Source organism: Thermobia domestica, chromosome 5, assembly GCF_964235325.1.
Source record: "Thermobia domestica chromosome 5, izTheDome1.hap1.1, whole genome shotgun sequence".
In the NCBI taxonomy this organism is placed as follows: Eukaryota; Metazoa; Arthropoda; class Insecta; order Zygentoma; family Lepismatidae; genus Thermobia; species Thermobia domestica.
Window position 1 is genome coordinate 16,600,703 of NC_137458.1, and position 26,366 is coordinate 16,627,068.

The following is a 26,366-nucleotide window of genomic DNA, read 5'->3' on the forward strand; positions in this document are numbered from 1 at the left end:
GTTTGGTGCGGTGTAACACGAACGCGCACCATTGGACCGATATTTTTTGACACTACCCTCAACACGGTTGCATATATGGAATTTTTTTATGCATTTTGTGCTCAACTCATTGAATAGGAAAGATAATGCTGCTTCTTCCAGCAAGATGTGGCAACTTCTTGGTATCCCTGGACACTTCTAAGGTATCCCTGGAACGAGTCCATGATGTCTTCTCTTAGGAACGATCTGTCAGCAAACCATGTTTGCCGGATCTAACAACATGTGATTTCTTCCTGTGGGGACACCTGAAGAGCAAGGTCTATGAAACTAATCCACACAGAATACAGGAACTGAAAGACAACATTAGCCATGAACTTGTCTCTATCAATATCCGAACTTTACGCCGGGTCTATCCGAATATGCTCACACGTTCAGAGCTGTGTATTGATATCGCAGGGGGTCATTTTCAACATTTTCTATATGAATGTATTTTTCTCTCTATTTTTCATTGTTAATGAATGGTAAGTTCATTTCAGCTCTTCGTTTCTGAAATTTCACTGCATTTCCTTTATTCTTACACGGGTACTTTTATCTGCGTCACCCTGTAGATACGAATATATATAAAAAAAATCCTGACAATACAAATAGATGAGAGAGAAACGATCCCAATAAATTCCTTGAGATTGAAAGCCTTTCATATATCAATGGTATATAAAAATCACTGGTAGTGATCAGTCTTTGAAAAAGACGAAATTCGTTGGGATAAGTACTGACCCCTTAAGCTCCTATCCTACAACTGCTTCAAGTTCGAAAATGTTATTATTCCCATTGTCTACTTTCATTTTTAATATTCCCGTGCAAATAACAGCTTGCATGTCTCTTCAACCCTTCCACTTTCATGCCTTCATTGTCACCGTTGTAATTAATCCGATTGGTTAGAAAAGTGGGATTAACTAACCAAATTCATCATCATTAAAACGCCGAACGCGTATTTCACACTTTGACCGTTTTTGATTTTGAAAAAAAAACTCCTCCGTACACTATAAGTCATTATTCGGCACCTTACATATTACATCGTCATTATGAAATCATATATAACTTTTATTAGGTAATTATTAAAAACTTGTTGTGACTCATATTGAAATGTTTAAGTTACGAGCGTAGTGAGCACCATTTTTTTTTTTTTTTTTTTTTTTTTTTACAAAATTCTTTGCAAACCGACAACAATATTGATTTAATAGAGCGCCAATACTTTCACGGGGCGCTGCATTGTTTGCACTTTTCCAACACTTTTCTTTCTTCTTGTTAGTTTGGAGCCCCCTTGCTATCAGCGCCCGGGGCAACAGCCCCGCTCGCCCGCCTGTATCTACGGATTTTTTTTGGATTCCCTTATTCTCTGTTTATTTTCGGTAGAAGGAAGTCCCACATAAAATGCATGTTGGAAGGTTGACGTGGTCAAGCTTAATTCCAGATAATTTTGTCCGGAAGGAGTAAAAAACAAAGCACGAGAAAGTTTCACTGGAACTACATTTGCTAAAGAATGTAGACTGTACAAGACTGATAATAATTGCAATCTGACTTATTTTTGCTTCAGGGAGGTAAATTCCTCCGTCGAAAGTATGTCTGGAAAAATCGCTGGTTTGGTTTTAATCTCATGAATATCCTTGTAAAAGTGTAACATTGAACTCCAAACTAACAAAACAACATCAGGGCCGTAACTTGTAGGGGGGAGCAGGGAGGCAACTTCGAGGGGGCCCCACTTTAAGACAAAATTTTCTTACTTCATATACGAAACAATCATGAAATTATAAATGAAGCATCAAACAGGTTCACTACATTACATAAACAAAACAGCACATAAAAGGTAACTAAAACAAAAATGAATCGTGGGCCCACTTCAGTAAAAAAAATGTCTACTATTAGGGGCCCTAGAAATAATATTTATTCGTATGGCTTTGGGATTTGTCAGTATTGTCTCCTTAATTAATTTGTCATGTATGGAACAGGCCCAGGGAAGTGCGGGAGTGCCCACAAAGATTAAGAGAAAGATGGAAATAAGGGACATATTTTCGAATTTTGCGGGAGGGCCCAAAACATTTTTTTCTAGGGGGCGTAAGTATTCATGCTTGCCCTCCCAGAAAAAAAAAATAATAAGTTACGACGCTGAACAACGTACTGCATTTTTGTGATATACACGTCTTACGAATTACACTCTTATCTCAAAGAGTTTGTACAAAGGATGACCTTGAATCTTGCAACTACTCACCATCGCTAGCGGTAAATCCTTAATTATTTTCCAGTTACAACAACAATTTACAATTATATTGTCTTTCTTTACAAACATCAAATTACTAGAAAAAGGTATTTACTTAAATGAACTTTTGACTGAGAACTTTATTATTATTTTTTTACCACTAAATTTTTCATACAAAAGAAAAGAAAATCGAATATAATGAATCATTTGGCACGTTTTATTGCCAATTGTTCTTCTTCTTCTTCTAAATCGTATTATCATGATTTTTGTGGAATCGTCAAACTTCACGAACTCGACAAACTGGTTGGCTTTGCACAATGTTCTTTTAAATCAGAGTTGTCAACCTCACAGAACAAAATTATCGATTTTTGTCTAAAATTATTGCATATCACAAAAAAATACATATCGTATATTTGTAATAAACGTGATAATTGTATATACAAATAAGTATAATACTACTAATAATATATATAACTTATATATATAATATAACTTATCTAGTAATCTTCAGTTTTGAACTCCGAATTAGCCTCATTGTCCTCACCATTTTAAAAAAATCTTATTAACACTACTCTGTATAACACTAATATTTCCACCCCCTCGTAAACGTAACTGAATTTAAAGAATGGTTGCAGGGTTGCAAATTCACCAAATTCTCAAATCGTTATTTATTTTAGCGGGAATGACTGTTACAAACCTCAATATGTATGTTTTATAATTATTTAATACACATCTACAATTTATTTGCACATTCAAAAACTGAAGTAAAAAGTGTGCGTTCTAAAACTATCGTATACTCACCTATTATGGCAAGGGCATTAAAGGTTAAATTATCGTATATCAAGATTGATTTTCGCATAGTTGGCAAGCCTGTTTTAAATCTTTCTTATTGTACGTACAAACTAAAAACAAGAAAAAAAAAATAAACTATCTGTGGTTAGTACTACCGGACTGTTATGCTTCTTGAATTGACAGTTGTGCAATGGATACAAGAATAACGCTATTATTTTTGTATTGTTTTGTAATTCTTTTTTCAATTATATCCGTTTTACTGTTTTAGTAACAGATGATAAGTGAACTGAGCTACCTCGATTGTATATGGTTAGTGTACGCGTCTTAGGGACAGGAAACCCGGGTTTGATTACCGGTTGGAACTCATTTGGTTCGGATTTTACGTTAACGTCTAGGTTCACGTCTTGTATAACCTAGATGTAGACATAGGTATCCAAACTCGCGAGCCCGGTGCTCATGAGCTCGGCACTCGCGCTCAAACGGACTCGGGCTCAATAAGTAAGTGCGAGCCCAGTTGAGAGAAGTGAGCGCGCGCCTACTTGAGATTAGTGAGCGCGAGCCCCAGTGAGCGCGAACCCAATCGAGAGAAGTGCGTGCGAGCCCGAGTGAGTGCGAGCCCAGTCAAGAGAGATGAGCGCGAGCCTGAGTGAGTGCGAGCTCAGTTGAGAGAAATAATCGCGAGCGCTAGTGAGCGCGAGCCCAGTTGAGACAGTTGAGCGCGAGCCCGAGTGAGTGCGAGCCCAGTCAAAAGAGATGAGCGCGAGCCCGAGTGAGTGCGAGCTCAGTTGAGAGAAGTGATCGCGAGTGCTAGTGAGCGCGAGCCCAGTTCAGACTGGTGAGCGCGAATCCGCGTGAGTGCGAGCCCAGTCAAAAGAGATGAGCGCGAGCCCAGTTGAGACAGGTGAGCGCGAGCGAGCTCAGTGGCCATTGGCCATCTATGGATGTAGAAAATGACGTTACACTTCAAAGCAACAATCAATCACTGAATCACAAAGTCAGTGACATAATTTTGAATAAGCCTATACAGGGGGTGGAAAAGTATTATACATTTAGGCGCGTCCCGAAAAGAAAAGGACGGAAACTCTCGAGGGTATAGAAAAATTGAAACGTTTAAATCAACCTACATTCATATGCAAAGCTCTAAACGAACTTACAGCTGTGAAGCTAACCGCGCATTTGGAGCAGTGGCGTAGCTCCCTTAGCCTAATGGGCATACTCGTAGGACGTTAAAATCAAAGATTTTATTTCATTTTCATCTACTAACGTTGCCTACCCATATACTCAATCTAAACACATTTGTTATAATAGCTCAAATAATTTTATAACGATAAAAGCTTGTGCGAAAATTATGTGAAAATATTGTATTATTATCGAGTTTACGTATTTGTTTAAGAGTTTAAGGTTAGTGTAAAGGGACAAGTTTTGCCGATAGATGGCACTACAGTCTTCGTATCTTTCCCATGTATTTTTTTACCTTTCACGAAAATTTACAATTTCTGTTACAAATTTCAACCTACAGACTTCAAATTTTTAGAGAAGGAACTTCATAACCTATTAAAGGGAACAATCCGTGCCAATATTTTTATTTAGAATTTTCTTTACAGTTAAAACAGTTCCATTGTTAAAAGTTTGGGTATCCATTTCAACAATCAAGCCATTTCAACAATGAAGAAAATTCTAAATAAAAAATCGGCACGGATTGTTCCCTTTAATAGGTTATGAAGTTCCTTGTCTAAAAATTTGAAGTCTCTATTTTGAAATTTGTAAGAGAAATTGTAAATTTTCGTGAAAGGTAAAAAATACATGGGAAAGATACGAAGACTGTAGTGCCATCTATCGGCAAAACTTGTCCCTTTAAACCAGCCTTAAGAGTTCTAGTTAAGGGTCTTCACTACAGCGAAATTAAACTACCGCTAATTTTAGAGTTTTTCTGTAATATCTTCAAAACAAATAAAAATATTCGAAAAGCAGAAACGTAGTGAATTAGACAATACGATTTTACATGTGATACCGTTATCACAACTCATCTATCTCCTTACGGTTTGGAACTGTAGCTAGTTTTAATATTTTTTGCGGGTTCTGTAAATAGCGGCATACCAAAAGTAGATAGGTGAATTGTGGTGAAGGTATCACATGCAAAACCGTATTGTCTAGTTCACTACGTTTCTGCTTTTCGAATATTTGTATTTGTTGTGAAGATATTACAGAAAAAAAACTCTAAAATTAGCGGTAGTTTAATTTCGCTGTATTGAAGACCCTTAAGATGGAAGTGAGTGAACTTTAATTAGAATGATTTTTACCTAGGTATTCTAACAAACAGAAGAGTAAGTAGAGAGAAATATATGTGGAACTATTGTATTGTTATCGAGTTTACAAAGTTTAAAACAACAGTGGCGGTTCTAGAGGAAAAACTGGGAGGCAACTCTCAACGTTGCATATTATATGCTATCCTGCTGTCCATAATCTACATTCTCTTTCTTTCCTCTTTTGCCTTCCCCCCTCACTTACTTTGTTTTTATCCCCTCACGTTAGATTTTTTCCCTGGGGGGATAATATAAAGGAGGGAACATTGTTTCATAATGAAAGTCTATTTTACATCTATTATTTTTGTACCGAAGTCTAGCGCCCTAACCATCAGGCTACATAGCTCATCAATGCATGGAATTTATGGAATTTACAAATTTACATTGAATAAAATGTCTTGATTGAATTTTACACTACATAAAACGGCATTAAGAGTCCCTCCCTCTACACACACTTAAAAACCTATAAATACCACACTAGATATATTGGTATAATCCAACACCAATTTAGACCTAAATAAGATGATTTAAAAAAAAAAAAAAACACCAACAAAGATTTCTACTTTTTATTTGTAAGTCGGACTGGAATTTCCTCTTATTATTTTTATAGTAAGAAGTAAGTCGGACAACGATTAGTGTTCTGTGTTTTCGGTATAAGCTACTGGTAGTATAATTTCGAAATAACACCGCATTGCCCATAAGAAATAAGTTAAATTTTTAGATGATGTGGTCTTCCCTTTCTTACAACGTTGTTGATAGTGAATATTTCTAAAAGGTTTTAAAAACAAAAAATACTGTGTTACATAACCAAAAAAAAAAAAAAACAATAAAATAACTACTTGAAACTTATTCTAAGAAATTAAAAAAAAATCGTTTAAAACTCAACAAAATGCAGTTTCTAACACACTGTGACTCCTCCCTCCCTGGTTTATAGAAGAAGCGTATCATGGTACATACTTTATTTCATGTTCAAGAATCGATAACATTAAACTTCTTGCAAAATAAATATTAATTACACTAAACATTTCAAGACAATTGGAAACATTATTTTATCTTCACTGCAAAAAATTTGGAGGACCAGCCCCCCGGTCCCGTCCTAGAATCGCCACTCTTTAAGAGCTCTAATTAGTGTGAGAGTCAAAATTGAGTCGCGAGACTTGACTAGAGAAAAACAAGAGATTAACCCTAGAATGACCAAGGGGGTCAATTTTGCACGCGTTTTATTTTATTTTTTTTAGTTTATATGGATTAATATGTATTTCTGTTTTTTTTTGTGTGTGTGTGTGTGTTATTGTTCCTTTTGATGAAAGATTCGTTTTCGCTTTTTTCAACTGGAATATACTACATTTTTTTGTAAAACAATTAATTCATGTTATACGGGCCGATTTGACCCTCCCTTGGTCATAGGTGCTACCCATCTTTGTTTTCCCCAAAATTCATTTCATTTGTTTTTTTTTTTTTTATCTAAAACTTGTATTTCTTTTTAAAAAGGTTACTTTTCTCCTTTATATATAAACACGTAGGCTTTCACAGAACTTGTCCTTTGTTAGTTATAATACAGGTTTTCTGGATAGTATTAAAAGAAATTTGGTATAATATATAAGCAGTTGTACGCACTGTATTTAGCCCTTTTTTTTTTTTTTTTTTTTTTTTTTTTTTTACAAATGAAAACCACAAATCCTTGAAAAAAATTTTTCTTGAAATTTAGTTCAACACTTTAACTCAAATTGAATAAAAATACTCTGAAAGTTACTTAAAACCGGCGCGGGCAAATTTGACTCTCCTCCCCCCCCCCCTCCTTGGCCCTTCACGTAGCAGATGCGAGCACCACGAACTTTCTAGGGTTAACCTAATAAAAGCATTGTAAAAACGAGGGAAGACAGGCTGTAACTAGAGAAGACATGATTTTATGATTCAGACGAATCTATGAAGTGTAAAAAGCAGAAGAACTACCATCTCTCGTGTCAAGTTGCATTAGCAACAAAGGAACAAAATAACCTTGACGAGGAGACAGCACCCTCTAGAATGTCTTTATATTCCTCTAGTGTTACTGGGACCATTCAAGGTCATTATAATTAATACTTTTAACTTTCCTCTATGCAAATAGTGAGTATTGATAAAACGACTGCTTGGAAAAAGATAAATATTTAGCAAAAAAGGAACATTTTTTTCTTCTTTTATTTCTCATTTATCAATTCTCGTTTTCCATTTGCTAAATTAACATGTAATCCATTGGTTGTTTCATGTTATCACCCACTACTACGAGATTGTGTCAGCAGTTTAGTGCTCTTCCGTGTTGGACGCGAAAGGTGATCCGACTTTATTTTTTCACTGTTTTACACAGCCATTCAAGTTTTTTTTCGTGTTCTCTTGCCACTAATTACTTCAGTTTTATTTTTACAAAGTAAGCTATTAAGGTGTTGCTATGTTCATTTATAATAATAATAATAATAATAATAATAATAATAATAATAATAATAATAATAATAATAATAATAACTCTATGGTTTAAGGAACCCGGAATTTCAATGCCGCGTTCACAAAAGCTCTGTATTGACTTCTATCCTTGGCCAACTAGATCCAGCTTCTACTTTGTATTCCTATTTCTGTGAGAGTCATTTTAATATTGTCCTCCCATCTGCTCCTAGGTCTTCCTAATGGTCATTTTCTAATTGGATTTCCAGTGAAAACTTTGAAAGTGTTCCTACTTTCTTAAATTCTGGCTACTTGATCTGCCCACCTGAGCCTCCTAGACTTCATGACTCTTTAACAATGTTTGGTAAACCGTATAAATTATGCAGTTCTTCGTTATGAAGTTTCCGCCATTCTCCATTTCCATACTTTTTGAGTCCTAATATTCGTCTATGGATCTTGTTCTCAAATACTTTCATTCTACGTTGTTCCCGCAGAGTATACGATCATGTTTTGCAACCATACAGAACAACAGGTATGATTATCGTTTTATATATTTTATGGGGCGTTTACACTTGGTCGATTTAGTCGCACGGCTAAATCGACTCGCTGCATTTGCGACTAAATCGAAGCAACTAGACCGAATGAGATCGATGGATGTGTTCAATTGTTTCAACCGAAATTGAATGCTGCTTGTCAACTCGCTCTCCTCTGGTCGATTCGAAATCGACCGGCAATTTTAAAGATGTCCAAGCAAAAAGTAATTGGTACAATTTGCGGTGTTATAGCAGAAGAAAATAGAATCGATCACAGAAAATAGAACGTCTTTCAATTCAGTTGCTAGTCGATTAGTCGCTTTCGATCAACAAGCAATTAAGTTGAAGTCCCGTTTACACGGTCGATTAAATTGAAAGTGACGTCAATTCAACTGAATCGAACGCAAATCGACTAAGTGTAAACGCCCCATTAAACTTCAATTTCCTCGACAGAATTCATGACGACAAAAATTTTGGACTGAATAATAATAATAATAATAATAATAATAATAATAATAATAATAATAATAATAATAATAATAATAATAATAATAATAATATAATTTTCATGTGTATAGCAGCTGAACTCTCTGGTGCAGTAGTCCACGTAATTCTTTGGAACTATTTCGTCAGAAACTTTTCTAATGTACTGTACGTATTTTGGAAACTATGGATCAACGCTGTAACAACCAATCTCCCGAAATTGCTCTTAACGCTTGCAACACTGATACATTATTACACATGTATTTTTGTTTCTTATTATTCAATCATACTGTATATGTAATAACTTGAAGTCTTTTGAAAATAAATAATAATAAATTAAAAAATAAATAAAATAAAAATGACAAAGTTGGCAACATTTACTATTTTGGGTAGCCTCTACAGCAGCGTTTCCCAACCTTTTTCAACTTGCGGCACACCACAGGTGTAACTTGAATTCTCGCGGCACACCCATATATAATTACCGTGGTATTTTAATGTGATTACTAATTTCCTTCTTACAGAGAAGAAAGCTCGATCACTGATTTTCCCCCGTGCTAATTCATTATACTTATTTTTCATTCTAATTTTAAAATAGAAAACAATAGCAATGAAATATAGGACTCGGGTTTTTAAAAATCCACTTTCTCTTTCGAAAACTGTATCTAACCTCTAACTAAAAGGGAAGATCACTAAATAACGAACAAATAAACAAATCTCCTATACTTTTAAAACACAAATGTAGGTAATTTGTATGCATGCTTGCTTTGTTGAATTTATTGAATGATATGTTAAAATTTCAAGTTACGAAATAGTCTGCAACAATAAAGAAGTAATAATGGTCATGACAATGATAAATACGTTTTTCAACATTAAAAATGTACAGAAAAGTAACACAGTATGAAATTTAAAATTGTAGATTTATAGTAGAGGTTCATAGTAATGTGAAATATAAATATACATTTTGCCCTGTCTTGCAATTTGGTTCGTATAGAATTAATAATTTGTTTCGATTTTCTCGCGACACACCAGCGGCCCATTCGCGGCACACCAGTGTGCCGCGGCACACCGGTTGGGAAACGCTGCTCTACAGTTTATAATGTTATCAAAATTTCTTATAGAACAAGTAAATTTGAAGATATTTGAATTTATCTTAGAATTTTATCACTGACTGGGGTCAGTTTCCTCAAAAATATTTAATGTGTCATAGTTTTATTATTTATACCCATCAGGGGCCAATCCAGGGGGCGATCGCCTCCCCCCAGAAGATGAAACTTTCCTATTTTATATATATAAATAAAACCTATCCCAAAGTTTAGAGCCCTTAAAAGTTGCAGTATGACAACCCACCGCCCCCCCTCAGAAGTCGGTCCTGGATCCGCCCCTGATACCCATTAGCAGCTATAAATTTGAAATATGTTACATCTTCAAAAGAGGTATGTAAATCTATTTTCAGATTATTTTAAACCCATTTGACAGTTCGGACACATTTCTGATAAACTGATAAAAGACATTAGGATTTGGTGGTTCACTACTTACAAATTTGCTCAATAATGGATATCTGAATAAATTACATTTATTTTATGTGATAATATAAGAAGAAAAATTACTTACCGCATTCCTGAGAAAAGCCTCACTTTCAATTTTGTTGATCCTGTTATGACTAACATTCAGAAGGTGAATATGAGGCATCTTTTTAAGGAAAGAATTTTTTCCCAGCACGTAGATGTCGTTGTGACTAATATCTAAACTTGTAATATTGAGATCAACGTCTGCCCAGCTGCCATATTGTCTAACACGAAGCAGTTTAATGCTTCGAATATGATTAAATCTTAAATTAAGATGGCGGACGGTAGGCACGTTACGAAATATGTAGTCTATATTTGTAATGTCGTTGGAAGAGAGATCAAGCTCGTCTAGTTCGAGGGAGCCACCAGCGCACTGATTAAGGCCCGTGATTTGTTCAAGTTTATTTCCTTGCAAATCGATTCGTCGTAATGTTCGTGGAGGATTGCCACGAAATGCGTCACAGGAGAAATTTCGAAGTTGATTGTTTGAAAGCACTAATTCTTGTAGTTTGTCCACATTATAAAAAGTGTCTTTTTCCAGGTTGGTAAGTCTTGTATTTCGTATACGGAGTTCTCGTACGTCCAAACCAGAGAAGCTGTAACGCGGCAACACAGATGGCACTTCCAGTATCTTGAGCACTGATAACACAACTTCCTTCGAAGAAGCCTAGAAACAAAAAGACAAAAAGACATTGATTACAACTTATTACAATAAGTTAAATTATAGTCAATTATATAAGCTTATTGCCTATATTTGTCATAAAATTAATATAATATAATTCATCGAATCAGGCAAGGATAATCAAACGACGCATAAAATAAACATCTCTGGCCAATTTTGCTAATAATAATAAAATACGTAAACAATAGTCTACGGGAGAAATTTTATAGTTTAACTATAATTGATTAGTGAGTTTAAACCTTTATGAACAAAGGAAAGATCTGTGAATTTCAATGTGAACCAAGCCTAAAACTGTCCACTGCAATCTTCTATTCCAGCGTTTCCCAACCTTTTTCAACTTGCGGCACACTACGGGTGTTACTTCGATTCTCGCGGCACACTTATAGATATTATTATTTGTAAATATAAAACACAGTGGTATTTTTTCTGTGATTATTGATCTCCTCACAAAGAAGAAAGCTCTTTCACTGTTTTTCCCCCTTGGTAAATCATTATGCTTATTTTTCATTCTAATTTAAAATAGAAAACAATTGCAATGAAATATTGGACTCTGGTTTCTAAAAATACGCTTTCTTTTTAAAAACTGTATCCAACCTTTTACTAAGAAGGAAAATCACTAAATAACGAACAAACAAACAAATCTCTTTTACTTTTAAAACACAAATGTAAGGTAATTTGTCGAAAGGATTGAATATTTTAAATTTCCAAGTTACGAAATAGTCTGCAAGAATAAAGAAGCAATAATGGTCATAACAATTATAACAAATACTTTTTTCAACATTAGAAATGAACAGAACAGTAACCCGGTATGAAACTTAAAATTGTAGATTCATAGTAGAGGTTCATAGTAATGTGAAATACAAATATACTTTTTTCCCTATAAATACAAATATAATTTTGTTTCGATTCCTCGCGGCACACCAGCAGCCCATTCACGGCACACCAGTGTGCCGCGGCACACCGGTTGGGAAACGCTGTTCTATTCAAACAAGATTTTATTATTGAAAAATTTAGCTTAATTTTAAAAACATTGCTTTTCATATTTTAGTTATTCACAACAGAAATTTTTGCTGGGAGGGGTCTAAAGTTTGGGGAATCCAATATTACAAGATAATACGTCTATGTAGTATTGAGCCAGTGTTATTAAACACTTCAAAAACGATAACTAATTAAGAATTGCTATTTATAGTCTCAGAAAATAATGGTCAATCTAAATTAATTTTATAAGAAAAGAAAGAGTACAGATGAAGTGTAAGATTAAATCTTTATGCTAAAGCAATAATTTCTCTACTAAACAAATATAGTTTTGCTGTATTAAGAAAATATGCAAATTTATGTCAAGTTATCAAGTTTTTTTAAGGGGAGGTGCACCCGATGAACCTTCCTAGTGGGTGCGTCCCTGATGCACAAGCATATACAAGGTGTTAAATGAACTATACGACAAACTGTAAGAGATCAAAATAAGATAAGAAATTCATGTGGACAGTGGCGGATCCAGGGGGAGATCGGGGCGATCGCCCCCCCCCCCCCAGAAGAGGAAACTTTTTTATTTTATATATATAAATAAAACCCATCCCAGAGTTTGAAGCTCTTAGAAGTAGCTCTGAGTAGCAGTATGACAACCTACCGCCTCCTTCCCCAGAAGTCGGTCCTGGATCCGCCCCCTGCATGTGAAGCTGTGATTAAAAGTGCATAGTTTCAGATCTAGGGTCATATAAAGGTGTGGAAAAACCACATTACAACACACGTTATTTTGAAAACGAAAAGCTGTCGGTGGAGATCTTATCAGCGTAAAAGAAATCGCGCATACGCTATCCAAATATGTATATTTCAGTAATGTGCAATGTGTGCACAAGGATTCCCTGCACTTTATAATTCCCAGCAGCAGCACTCTTAGATATGCTCTCAAAGGTGGATCTAATGTAGACAAAAAGTAAGCTTTGACAGCAGTAATACGCAATACCGTCAGTTCTACTATTTCTCATGTTCGGAATAACGTATGCAGCGATATATTATTTCACGCTTATATATGTAAATATTGTGAAATATAACGTGAAACAACATATCGCAGCACGCGTTATTCTGAACACAAGGAACCATGGATCTGTCCCGATCACTTCCACCTACATACTGCATATTCATTGCTCTCAAAGCTTACCTTTTCCACTTTAAATCCACCTTTAATTCAGAGAATATCTGAGAATTCTGTTAGGAATATGTCTGAGAATTATAAATTGCACGGAATTCCTTGCACATACACATTGCACATTACTAAAAGATGCATTACTGAAATCAGGCTCCTAGTGAGCTTGACTTGTCCCGCATTCTGAGGTGAGAAACCGAAAGAAATTAGATCGGCAGTAGAAAAGCGGGACTTGCAAAGATGAAAAAGATGTTAAATTCTAATCGATTAATCAAACTATGGCCAATACGCCATCCATCCGTAAAAAGGTAGATCATTTTCGATTCCTTGAAGTCTACGGAGCAGCTTTTTGTGTTCTAAACACAGCTAGTTACTTTGATTACGTTATACCTTTATAATTAATTCCACTATTTTTTTCTATTCTAGCTCATCTAGCGGTTAGCGTATATCCTTTTAGTACACGAGGTCCAGAATTTGATTTCCGAGTGGAGAACATCGATTGAACTACAGTAGTTCAGAAAGTCTCGTTGCTGACAAAGGTCATAAATTTGATTTGATTTGATTTTGCGTCCTTTTCAGCAACAAAGCTATATGAGACGTGGATTTACAGCTTAACGTGGTATCTGAAACATATGAGCTCCCGCCGGGAATCGAATCCGGGTTTTCTACGCCAAAGGCCCGTACGCTAACCGCTTAACGACGAGTGACCTCACAAAGATCATAAATACAGATCAATCAGTGAACATGATGTTGGAACATACAACTCCCAACAGCGATTGCATTTTGACGATATTTTCAGCCTAACGGGAAAATACAAACATTTGACAAAATTATAAAACATACTCCTCCTGAAAGCAGCTCAGTTTGGGTGACAGTTTTCGTAATACTTATTTTTAGTTCTCATTTCTCGGTTAAATTCAGTATTTTTAGTTTACTTCACTGTTAAATTCAATATCTCGTGGGGAGGAGATGCAAAATTCAATATTTTTTTTAGTTATTTCATTGTAAATTTAGTGTTTTTAGTTGTTATTTCACTGTTAAATTTGGTATTTCGTGGGAAGGAGCTGTAAAATTCAATATTTTTTTAGTTATTTTACTGTAAATTTAGTGTTTTTAGTTGTTATTTCACTGTTAAATTCAGTATTTTGAAGGGAAGGGCTGTAAAATTCAGTATTTGTTTTTTAGTTTTCTCACCTATCAGTTAATCCTAGTGGCCTTTTGCTTTTTGCTGACGATTGCAAATTATATAGAGAAATATCATGTTTCCATGACACAATTGCCCTACAGGAAGACATAAATTATCTTGTAGATTGGTGTGAAATGTGGCAATTGAAACTTAACAGTAAGAAATGTGACCGTATTACAATTACTCTGAAAAAGTCTCCTGTTCCCTCCAAATACCATATTAACGATTCCCCTATAACACATTCTGCCAGTCATAGTGATCTTGGTGTCATCTTTGATTCGAAACTCTCGTTCTCTGACCACATCTCCTCAATAGTTAAGAAATCAATGCGTATGTTGGGGCTTCTTTACCGATTCTCTGAACTACGTACTGTGGCATCATTATCAACATTCTATAAAACTCTAATAGCACCCAAGATAGAATACTGCTCTCCCATATGGGCCATGGCCGCACCTACACATCTCTCTAGACTTGAGTCTGTTCTCAATTTCTTTATTGCAATAGTACGTTTTCGTGTTCCCGCACTTCGAATATTACCTAAGGAGGAAATTTTACGATATCTTAATATCCAGACACCGGAAGTACGCAGAAATAACTATGATTTGAAGTTTCTTCATAAGATTGTAAATGGGAACCTAAGATCAGAAACCCTAATTCAACAACTATCCTTACATGTTCCTTCCCGCAAAACCCGGAATACCCACCTATTTCATCTTGCACGCCCCAGGTTGACAATTATACAGAGGTCTCTTTTTCACCGAGTACCCAACTATTATAATAATCTAACAAGTGAGGTGGACATTTTTTCGAGCTACCCGGTGTTTGAAAGAACAATAAAACGCGTGCTGGCTAAATAATATTACTTGTGCACTCTTTGTTAATACTATTGATGTTACTGTTGTTGTTTATTTTTTAAATTCTTTTTCTTTTTTTCCCGCTTGTTGACATTTCCCTGTGTAAAATGGCACAATTATGCTGTATCTGGGAATTTGTTTAATAAATAAATAAATAGTTATTTCACTGTTAAATTCAGTATTTTATGTCGTTATTTCACTGGTAAATTTAGTATTTGGAGAGGAGGCGCTATAAAATGCAAGACTGCATTTCAAATACTATCTATCTATCTATCTATCTATCTATCTATCTATCTATATATATATATATATATATATATATATATATATATATATATATATATATATATATATATATATAATAAAAAACACGAGTCGCTCTCGGTACTCCCATTATGCCCTGTCAACGTCCTCTCTAAATAAATGTCACGATATCATCTAATCAGTTTGATATATCTATACATTGGATTATGGTACAGGAAGCACGAATTAAAAAAAATGTATTTTGTATGAGTATAGGATAAAATTTGTCAACTGTAAAAATCAGTTACAAAGACGAAGGCACTGACATCAACTGAACCTTGTCATTTGTTTAGCCTTTGGACTTTCACGCTCTTCTTGGAAAATGTGCTGCAGAAGATGGTCACACTCACAATTGGTACATGATCCATAAAATGGTGAAGATGAGAGGTGATTCAAGCGAATAAGAGTCTGCAGTGACATCAGCAGAACCATCTTAAGTGAACCCAAACATCACGCTTAAGAGTACCGGAATAAACTCCAGTGGAAGACAAGGGAAAAAATACCTTTGCGCACGTGAACTGTTTTAGAAGCAATAAACGGTGATTAGCTGAAAGTGAAATGTACTGTTTTTTTTCTTTTATTAATTTAAAAATGTAAATCTTGTTTAAAAGAGCCGTAGCGCAGTCGGTAAGATGTCTGCCTACCAACCACGCGTTCCGGGTTCGATCCTCGGCGGAAACGGGAAACCTTTATCGTTTTATTTCTGCTCCATTAATGCTCAGAGTCTGGTCTCTCTCTTAAATTGAATCTGGAGAGGGGGCGGGGGGCGTGAAGGCAGCAGGAGTGTGATACTGGCTACACCTTCTAACCTACATCACCATCCATCCTAACCAGGAGCGCACCCACAGGAGGCGGGTCCAGCGGGGGGGGGGCAGGATCCCCTTTAAACTTCCTAACGCAACATACCTTTGTACACTTTCCCAATAAAACTATAGTTGTTTATCAGGGAAATGATTCATGGAACACGAAAATTTAATCTTACAATCTTAAGTATTTTTACAATTACTTATCATCTTTTCGAGTACAGAATAATACTCGTGCAATACTACATAGACGTAGTGGTTTGTAGCATTGGACCTCCCAAACAAAAGCTTGGACCCCTCCCAATAAAAATTTCTAGGTGCGCGTTTGACCCTAACCCAGGCCCGTATCCAGGTGGGTCTGTGGGGCCGCCCCCCTAATTTTTTTCTGGCCTCCTAAAATTTTTCACGGTAGGCTTGCAAATGAACTATAATATGGTGATGAACTATAATATTGTTGGATCGGGCACCCCCTAACTTCAGCCGCTTCCCCCCCCCCCCGTAAATTTTTGGTCTGGCTACCGGCATTAGGGATGCGCACGAGACGAGACAGGATTTTCCTGACAGAGTTCGAGTCGAGACACGGCTCTTCCAATAGAGCAATATACAGCTTTCGAGTCGAGACATCACTTTTACAGCACATTTTCGAGACGAGACAGCCACAAATCTTGTCTCGTGCGCATCCCTAACCGGCCTGCTAACCCATGAGCTATTCTAAATAGGGGGCAAACTTTACTTAAATCCTATTTTTTTTAAAAAAATATTAGGACTTAATATATCTGAATTTCTGTTTTCTTTTTTAAAATCATAATATTTGTTCTCTCCAAGCCTTCGGTAAATGCAGTTAACAAACATTTGATGTAATTCTATCCATTACGACCCTGAACTCACTAGATAAATTTTAAAAATGTGACGATTGAGTGTCTGAGGAAGAAATATTTACGCTGTTGAAACTGTTACATATCATTTTGGTTTTAATAAATAGTGTGTATTACACTCTAGTCAGAGTTTTTATTTAAAGAAATATCTAAATATTTCGCCTGGATGTTTACGAGTAACCTGTAACGCTTAATTGTCTTCCATTTTCGTAGCATTGTAAATATTAGTGTGACGAACAGGTGAAATATTTATGTATTATATATAGCATTGTCTATTATGTGCTTTTTCATTCCTTGAACCTCCACTCCAACAATAGGAAGAAAAAGTATGTTTGGGAGTCTTTGAGTAAAAATAGTTAAGAAAAGGGCTCACGAAATGTTTCCTTTCGCCCTCTTTTTTTTTTTATCACCAAGGCTATATGAGAGATGGATCTACAGTTTGAAGTGGAATTCGAACCAATGCAATGCGTTGAATGTTCTCCTACTGGAAATGGAACAGATCCGGGGCCCTAGCGGACCAGAGGCGTGCATGTTAGCCACTAGACCAGCAGGGAGAGCAATAAATGTATGATGTAGCCCAGTGTTTCTCAACCAGCGTTTCGCGACACAGTCCCATAGAGGAGGGTGTCGCAACATTTTTTTAATTTAAAAATCATGAGCCCTTTAATAATAATTAGTTAAAATCAATTTTTGAGTCGAACTGTACGAGTCAACACCTCCATGGGCAGCAATAATAACCAATACTTCCATGAGCAGTACTACTCACTCAGTACTCAGTTACTATTTTACAGAAACTTAATAGTATTACACAAGTTACAGCGTAGTCAAATGGTTAGAACGTTCGACTCATGTCTACTTGGTCCCGGGTTCAATTTCCGGCCGGTGCTTCCCAACTTTCGGCGTCCATCCAGCGTCGTATTGCAAATCGGGGAGCCCCACGAGAATGAAGGATGTGACGACACTAGGTCTAGAAAACTCCTGATACGCCCTTGTTCGTCGCTAGGCAGGACGTAGTTCCGTCGGTCACTAACAGATGGCGTTGGAGCGGCTCAGGTCCACAAAAAGGGCTGTTACACCAACTGTTTTTTTAAAAAAATAATCTTACACTGTTATATTTTTTTATTTTAACAAAAAAAATCAAACAAGTTCGTCGTGATGTCATGGACGTAAAGTATGCCGTCAGTCAAAAAAGATTGGGAACCACTAATGTAGCGTATACTGATTTACGGGGTAAAAAATATGAACATAACACAGAAGTTATCAATACCACTGGCTTTTCCCCAATGATTACTCCATGTAAGTACTAATCAGCTTTTGGTGACGTCATGGAAACTGGCGTGGACCATTGGTTAAAAACGGATTGACGTCAGGAGAAAAGTTGGAATGAGAAAATGGGAGAAGACGGAAGAACTGGAAAACTCTAGACATTATGGCTGAAAGAAAAATAGGTTATTCCCTATGTGCTAGTTTGATCTTTGAGGGTCTCTTGTTTAGTGGCGGATCCACGGAGGAATCTGAGATGGCGATCGCTTCGCTCTCAAGGATAGTTATCCGTACAGCGTTTGTCGAACATGTTCTGCATTTTATAAATTTTCAATATCTTCGTCAGGCACTTAAATTAGAGCCTATTTTAAATTCTCCGTAGAGATGCGCACGAGTCGAGTCGAGACAGAATTTTCCGGCAAAATTCGAGACGAGACACACCTCTTCCAATAGAGAGATATATACTTTTCGAGTCGAGACATCGCTTTTAATGAACATTTTCGAGACGAGACAGCCTCAAATCTTGTCTTGTGCGCATCACTAATTCTCCGGCATTTGACTAAATTTATATTAGTTTCCGATTTTGTCTTTTAAAAACATACAATAAATTATTTTAAAAAACAAAGTTTGTCATGTGAGTAATTGATAGGGATGACCACAAAGTTCCGGTTCTTGCAGATCCGGATTTCAAAACCGGTTACAGACCTGGATCCGAAAACCTGGTTCCGGAACCGGATCTTGGGAACCGGTTCCAGATCTGGATCCGAAAAATCGGTTTCAGGCCTGGATTCGAAAAACCGGTTCCGGAATCGAATATTCTAGAATCGGATCCGTTCAGAACCGAAAACCGGTTCATCCAGGAACCGCTTCTGGCCATCCCTAGTAATTGAGCATGTAATATACATTTATCACGAATAATACTATCGCTCTAGTCTAGTATGCATTTTTGACATTTTGATTTTAACTGTCGGAGCATTTCTGTGAAGTTATCAGAAGTAACAATATAATAATTGAAACATTGAGTGAACTCCTTAAAAATTGTCATTTCTATTTTCCAACTCTAGCATTAATGCAGCGACTGAAACAGTGTTTTCTCTACTAATTGACGTTCAGTGGGTCATAGTCATATAATCGAGTCCGGCAGAAAAAAAATGATTTTAAAACTAAAATATTGTAACTAGACTGATTATTTGCATATGATTTTACAGGAATGCAGGACAATTTGCCATCCCGTGCAACGGCATCATTAGCTGCAACCCTTTCTCTAGAAAGAACAAATCTTAAAAGCCATGATTATCGCCTCATACTATCCTATCATGAACAACGAAGAGGATGGAAAGAGCACTCGCACTCAAAAAGGCCTAACACTACAAATACAATCTCGTTGTGTCTGCTTTTTTCTAAATAATAATCTATAAAGGTTAGTGAAAGATATAGCAAACACACCTGCAGAGGAAAGATGGTAATCCTTTTTGTAGAATTCAATATCGAGCTTCAATCTCAATGTATCCCGTGCAACTAGCTCTTTTATCTTTGTTTCTTGCTTTTCCTTCTACGTATGTTATTATTTTTTAAAACTTGTTTCTACCTTCGATGATAAGGAACTTGTTTCTGACAAAGACAAGACTAATTTTCATATCAAAACTGTGATAACTAACTAAATGGAACAGGTGTTCGCTACTGTTCGAGAATTGAGTTTTTGTATTTGACAACAATGAAGCAATACATGCTGGGATTAGTTTGGCCACTTGCTTTAGCACTATCCATGTGACCTTAAACTAATGCAACCTAAACATGATTTATGAATGTAATATTCAAATGGAAGGTCAGCTTAGTAAATTTAACTACCATCATCATCAAATCTGTTTCCAACAAGAAATATTTATTTTAAATAATATAGCATAGTTAAGGCAGATTTTGCCACCTCTCAAAACTTGTTGCAACCCTTGAAAATGTATGTGTTGCACATATGGTAGTGATGGGTCGTATACTGGAATATACGGCGTATACCCACCTAATATTTTTTATAGTTCAAGGTATATTCACCGTAAATTTACAAAACAACTAGTGTATATGGGGATGGGTATACGATATATTAAAAAAAAAAAAACGGTCGAGCGCATACCATTCAAAACTTCCAGCATTATACCACTAATTCTTTTATTTCTCAATCGAACTACAACTTAGAAAGTTTATCAAAAATAAGAAATTCAAAATAATCTTCTAAAGAAATTCCCTACTAATTGCAATTATGTTTTTTACCTCGCTTTGAAACTTCATGTATTCCTCTCGCGACATCCCTAGTGATTTAGACCACCAGGTTAAGAAGACCAGATATTAGATCACATTGTACTGTTTTGATGTAAAACATCATTCCATATCTCAAGCCTACCCACCCCTCACTGAATGGCCATTCTGGATCCAGGAACCAGTGGAGGATCTAGTCCGGAGCCGGAGAAGGATAACCCTCCCCTAGTTCTTTGAGTGACAAAAATATTTGAAGCTATTACCTTGGTAGGTATATATTTTTAAAGATTTATAGTAAGCGTTGCCTTTTATTGTTTATTGGAAAATTTATGAAACATTAGACATAGTTGCAGGTGTACTTTTTCTGTTATACAATGAGAGCTCTCTCTCGTAGTCAAGAGGTTAGCGCACGTGCCTTTGCCGTGGGAGACCCGGGTTCGATTCCCGGCGGGAGCTCCTGTGGTTCCGATTCCAAGTTAAGCTCTAGGTTCACGTCTCCTACAGTCTCACTGCTGAAAAGAACGCTAACATTAAAGCAAACAGACAAAAATCTGTTATGCAATGTGTAAAAGATATACTTGAGGTTCACAATGTCAACGGCTAACCTAGCCATAATATCCACACCGGAAGAGAGTTAAGTTATAAAGGTAACCAAGATAGTTATAAAGATAACCAAGATAGTTATAAAGGTAACCAAGAAACTTCTGTCGCTTTTTCACTCACCACCTTCGAACATCGTCATGTCACCTAAGACGTAAATGGAAGATAAAAAATAATCCCCATCAGCATCGACAACCTTCTGACAACTTCTGGAAGGCCATAGATTCCATCGCGGTAGAACTTGATGGGCCGTGAAGCGAAGAAGGTATCAAGTGCATTTTGCACATCTACTTGGGATTTGAACTGGCGTCCTATAAGTGTCCAAGGAATGGAACAGGCGATAATCGGATAGTGCAATGTCTGGGGAGTATGGTGGATACAATAATGTTTCCCATCCAAGGCGTAGAATGGTGTGCCGGGTTATCCTAGCCATCTGGGGCTTATCATTGTACTGTAAGAGGAGGACCCCTTTGCGATTCAAAAGTACTGGCTCCAGAGTTTTGAGTTTTTCTTGAACACAGCTCAACTACTGACAGTATACAGTTGCATCGATGCTCTGACCATCTGGTAGCAGTTCTCGATGCACGATGCCACGACCAGTTCACCAAACACACAGGAGGACCTTCTTCTGGTGCAGTGCTGGTTTCAATTGTTTTGAACCGGTTCATGGGATGCTAACCAATGATGACGGCGCCGTGGAGCTTCGTACAGGACCCACTTCTCATCACATGTCAACACCCTGTCTAGAAATGGCTCCTTCCTCAGACGAGACAGCAAAGAAACACAGGTGTCTGTTCGCGTTGCCTTCTGGCCCAGAGTCAAATCATGTAGGACCCAACTTGTAGCGCTTCCCAAGTTGATGGAGGTGCTGCCAAATGGTTTCTCCACTCACACTGAGTTGTGGTTCCAGTTTCTCACATCTCTGGCCACTGTTCGTCTCAATTGCTGCTTGCAGATCTTCATTTTGTGCATATGTTAGTCTTCTGGCACGTGGTGCATCTTCGAGTGTTTCGTCACCGTCCTTAAACTTGTTACACCCCGCTGCACTGTCCGCGTAGTCACGGCACCCTCACCAAAGTCCTGGCATATCTTCCGCTCCGCTCCAGTTGCGTTTCACCCCAGTTTGAACTTGTACAGCATACACGCCCTTATGACGCTCTGTGGAGGTCCCATGTTCACTCTGTTCTTACGCAAGTTTACAGTGTAACTGAACTGCTACAACCAGGTAGTTTGTTGAATATACCCGCACCAACAACTGACCTTCGCCTTATCTCCATTCGTATTCAACTCACGGTGTGAGGCCCAACTGAACACACACCTCCACAAAAAGCGACATAACTTTCTTGGTTACATTTATAGAAACTTCTTCAGGATCCACGAAAAATTGTAAATTCATGATATAGCTATTTCTAAGTTCTGGCTGGCTCCCCAGTTTTTAGCTTCTAGATCCGCCACTGCCCGCAAGTACTACAGATTGAGTTTGAAATGCACTTGCAATAAAGAATAAGCTGCCTGCGACTTTTGAGTCAGAAAGATTTTAGATGTTCAACAATATATGCAAACTGAGTTTACGTAATAATGTTCATCATAATTGACAATGTCAATGACCTTGGTTATATCGAAACAAATTTTCTACCACGTTGCTTGGAATCGATCATACAACCCGTTATCACACAGGTGAGCACTGAATTACTGACTGTTTTGAATGAGTATTGAAGACGGTGGAATTGAGATAACAGTAGCAATACTTAAATGAAAGTAAAAGTAAACCTCCAGCTAAAGATAATAACAAGATAATCTACTGTTGAACAAACTACTCGTCGCTAGAACACTCATGCATTCCTCTCACACTTGAGCTCATTCTCAAGCACTTAAGAATACTTTCAAGCAATTCGTTCGCCAGCTGTTTCAAGATATAAGCTCCAGATTCATTCGGTAGTGAACGTGAAAAGAAAAAGTGAATAAATATGCATTATTATGCGTTATTAATTTAAAACATAATGACATGTTGACCCACCGCAAGCAAAAGTTTCAATAGTAAATTTTGGAAAGAAAAAAAAAACACCAGGAAACTGAAAAAAAAAGAAAAGCTCTATGTTGAAAAAAAAAAGTGCTTGGAAATTCATAAGCGGAATGAATGTAACAAGTTGATTTTAACAACTGCTATTACAAAAGGAACAGTCACGACATCTGGAAGGAAGAAAAAAAGTAAATCATGTAGAACAACACAGCAAAATGGAAATATTGAATCGTGATGTTATTATTGTAACCAGTTTTTTTCTTCTTACTTTTTATTTAATTTTGAGCAACCATTTTGTTTATGGAACGTACTTGCTCTTGTTACAAATTAAGAGGTAAGCGGACGTACGTGGATTTTTTTTTAAAGCCAAATTTGGGCGAACGTTCATATTTGTTTTCGAACTCTATACCGCTGGGTTTATGTGTTTTTCTCTTAAAATTAAAGGGTGGAGTCCTTACAGGATAAAAGTGAACAGTATTTGCATACTTGAAATTCCTTCTTCGGACTTTTAGCATAAAAAATGCATAGCTTTTCGAGTCACGACAATAGATGCAATGCACAAAACACCGTGAGACAGATCTGTAGTCAGGATTTTTCTTTTTTAGATTAGAGGCAGGAGTGGCAGCACCAGTAACAGTCTGTAGTCTGTATAATATCAACCTATTAACAACTTTCCAGTTGATTGAACAAATGTCTAAATGTTCTTATGTTACAATCACGAAAGGCTGGCCAAACAGAGTGACTTTTCGCATTAATTCTCAGCACCCAGGTTATATGAAACGTGATCCTACAATTTAAGGTGAAATGCGAACCATTGTAATATGTTCAATGCTCTACCACAGGGAACCGAACCCGGGATCTTGTGCATCAAAGTGTAACGATGCTTCATGACGAGTTCTCTTGGTTCGATTTCAACGGACGAACTCTTGGATTTGCATCATCTACTACTACAAAGTATTTTTATTATTATTATTTTTTTTTAATGTAGAAGACATTTATATTGTAGTCTAAAGCTTCCTGGAAACATTTATGTAAATCTTTTTGATTTATTAAATTAGTGCAATAGCAAATTCCTATGTGGTACGACGGACTTGCCGTTATGTTTTGAGCAAGCATTCTGAAATACTCCATCTAAAATAATTTAATTTTCAGGGTAGAATCTCCACCATCAGCCTCTGAAGCTGGAAAATCAATAAACTCGTCATTCTCAGGTTTCAATTACTTAATATAAATTAAAACAAATGTTGGACCTCCGTTTCAACAACGTGTTCCCGTGATGTCAGAGAATGACAGGTCATCTCACAAGTTGTTCACCTCAAAGCTGGGAGACAACCTCAAGTTCCATGCGTGATAACTACTAACTAAGGAAATTGAAGCTGGAAAGCGAAAGCTCACGAAAACAACCAATTTCGAATTAATCGCAACGAAATAGCTTTATAAATACCGGTAATTGTCATCGATGAAATCGCTGTTCCAAGTTTGAAGAGTGCTGATAGTTTCGTTGATAGTTTCACAAAAGAGATTAATATGCGTGTAATGTCCTGAAGTTTACTTTAGTAACACGAGGAAGCCAGAAAACGTTGTCTGACACAAGTAGAAAAATAACAGACTTCAAAAGGGAAAAATAACAGATTTCAAAAGGGATAAATAACAGACTTCAAAAGGGAAAAATAACAGATTTCAAAAGGGAAAAATAACAGACTTCAAAAGAGATAAATAACAGACTTCAAAAGGGAAAAATAACAGACTTCAAAAGGGAAAAATAACAGATTTCAAAAGGGATAAATAACATACTTCAAAAGGGATAAATAACAGACTTCAAGGGATAAATAACAGACTTCAAAAGGGATAAATAACAGACTTCAGACGGAAAAAATAACAGACTTCAAAAGGGAAAAATAACAGACTTCAAAAGGGAAAAATAACAGACTTCAAAAGGGAAAAATAACAGACTTCAAAAGGGAAAAATAACAAGTAAAGTTGACCAAACATTATTGTGGTTAAAAGGAATCTGCTATTGCATAAATTTAATAAACCAAGAAAGGTTTACTAAAATGCTTCCAGCAAGCTTTAGAATACAAAATAGCTTTAGAATAATAGCTTTAGAATATCTTCTGCATAAAAAAATAAAAATAATTTGTCGTTATAGATTATGCTCATCTAAAAGTCCATCGGTTGGAATCGAACCAAGAAACTTTAATATGAAGCATCGTTACGCGCTAGCCACTAAACCAGTAGGCAGGGCCAAGAGTTTTAATACAGTGACGAGTGGTGTTTATTGAGAAACATTATTTTTGAAAAGGGGTAAATTCAGTTACTTACTTATAAGTAATTTCAAATCCCAAACTATAGTCCTACTGAAAAAGGGGCGGATCTGGGGGGACGATCGGGGTGATCTCTCCCTAGAAGGGGAAACTCTTATTTTATATATAAATAAAACCCTTCCCAGAGTTCGGAGCTCTTAAAAGTAGTTCTAATTAACAGAATTACTAACCACCGCCTCCCCCAGAAGTCCGTCCTGGATCCGTCCCTGTTCCCCTTCCCCCCGAGTGATATTAAGCTCAAGGAATGTCTCATTGGTAAAGAAGAACACAACATCTTCATGAAAATTTTACAAGTTCTAGTTGAGTTGAGTTGATTTGGAGTTTAACGTCCCTTTCAGTAGCGAGGCTGTATGAGACGTGGCTTATTGATTAACGTGGAATCCGAACCACATGAACTCCCGCCGGGAAATCGAACCCGGGTCTCCTACGCCAAAGGCGCGTACGCTAACCGCTTACCCACGAAGGAGCTCTTTAGAAGTTCTAGTAGGAAATATGTATTTAACATAGGATATATATATATATATATACGAGGGACATGCCGGAAGTTTTTAGATACTCTGAAAAATCAATTTATTTACAATTTCTCAAAACAGTCCTCACAAACATTAATACACTTTTGCATTCTTATAAACTACGAGTGAAATATATTTTTTTAATTCGTTTTTTTTTAATATCAGAAATTTCATTATTATACGCTGCAATAAGTAGCCTCATCACTTGTTTGAAAGTGGCTTTTTAGAAG

At 36.5% G+C, this 26,366-nt stretch overlaps 1 protein-coding gene across 3 annotated transcripts in view; it reads right to left on the reverse strand.

Moving 5' to 3' along the window:
* LOC145685746 (uncharacterized) overlaps positions 1-26,366 on the reverse strand; it is a 172,132-nt gene that overhangs the window by 64,794 nt on the left and 80,972 nt on the right. For all 3 annotated transcript variants that reach the window (XM_081758245.1, XM_081758243.1, XM_081758244.1), the window contains exon 3: positions 10,371-10,991. In XM_081758245.1, coding sequence (XP_081614371.1) covers positions 10,371-10,991 — 621 coding nt within the window. The remainder of the gene's footprint in view (positions 1-10,370; positions 10,992-26,366) is intronic.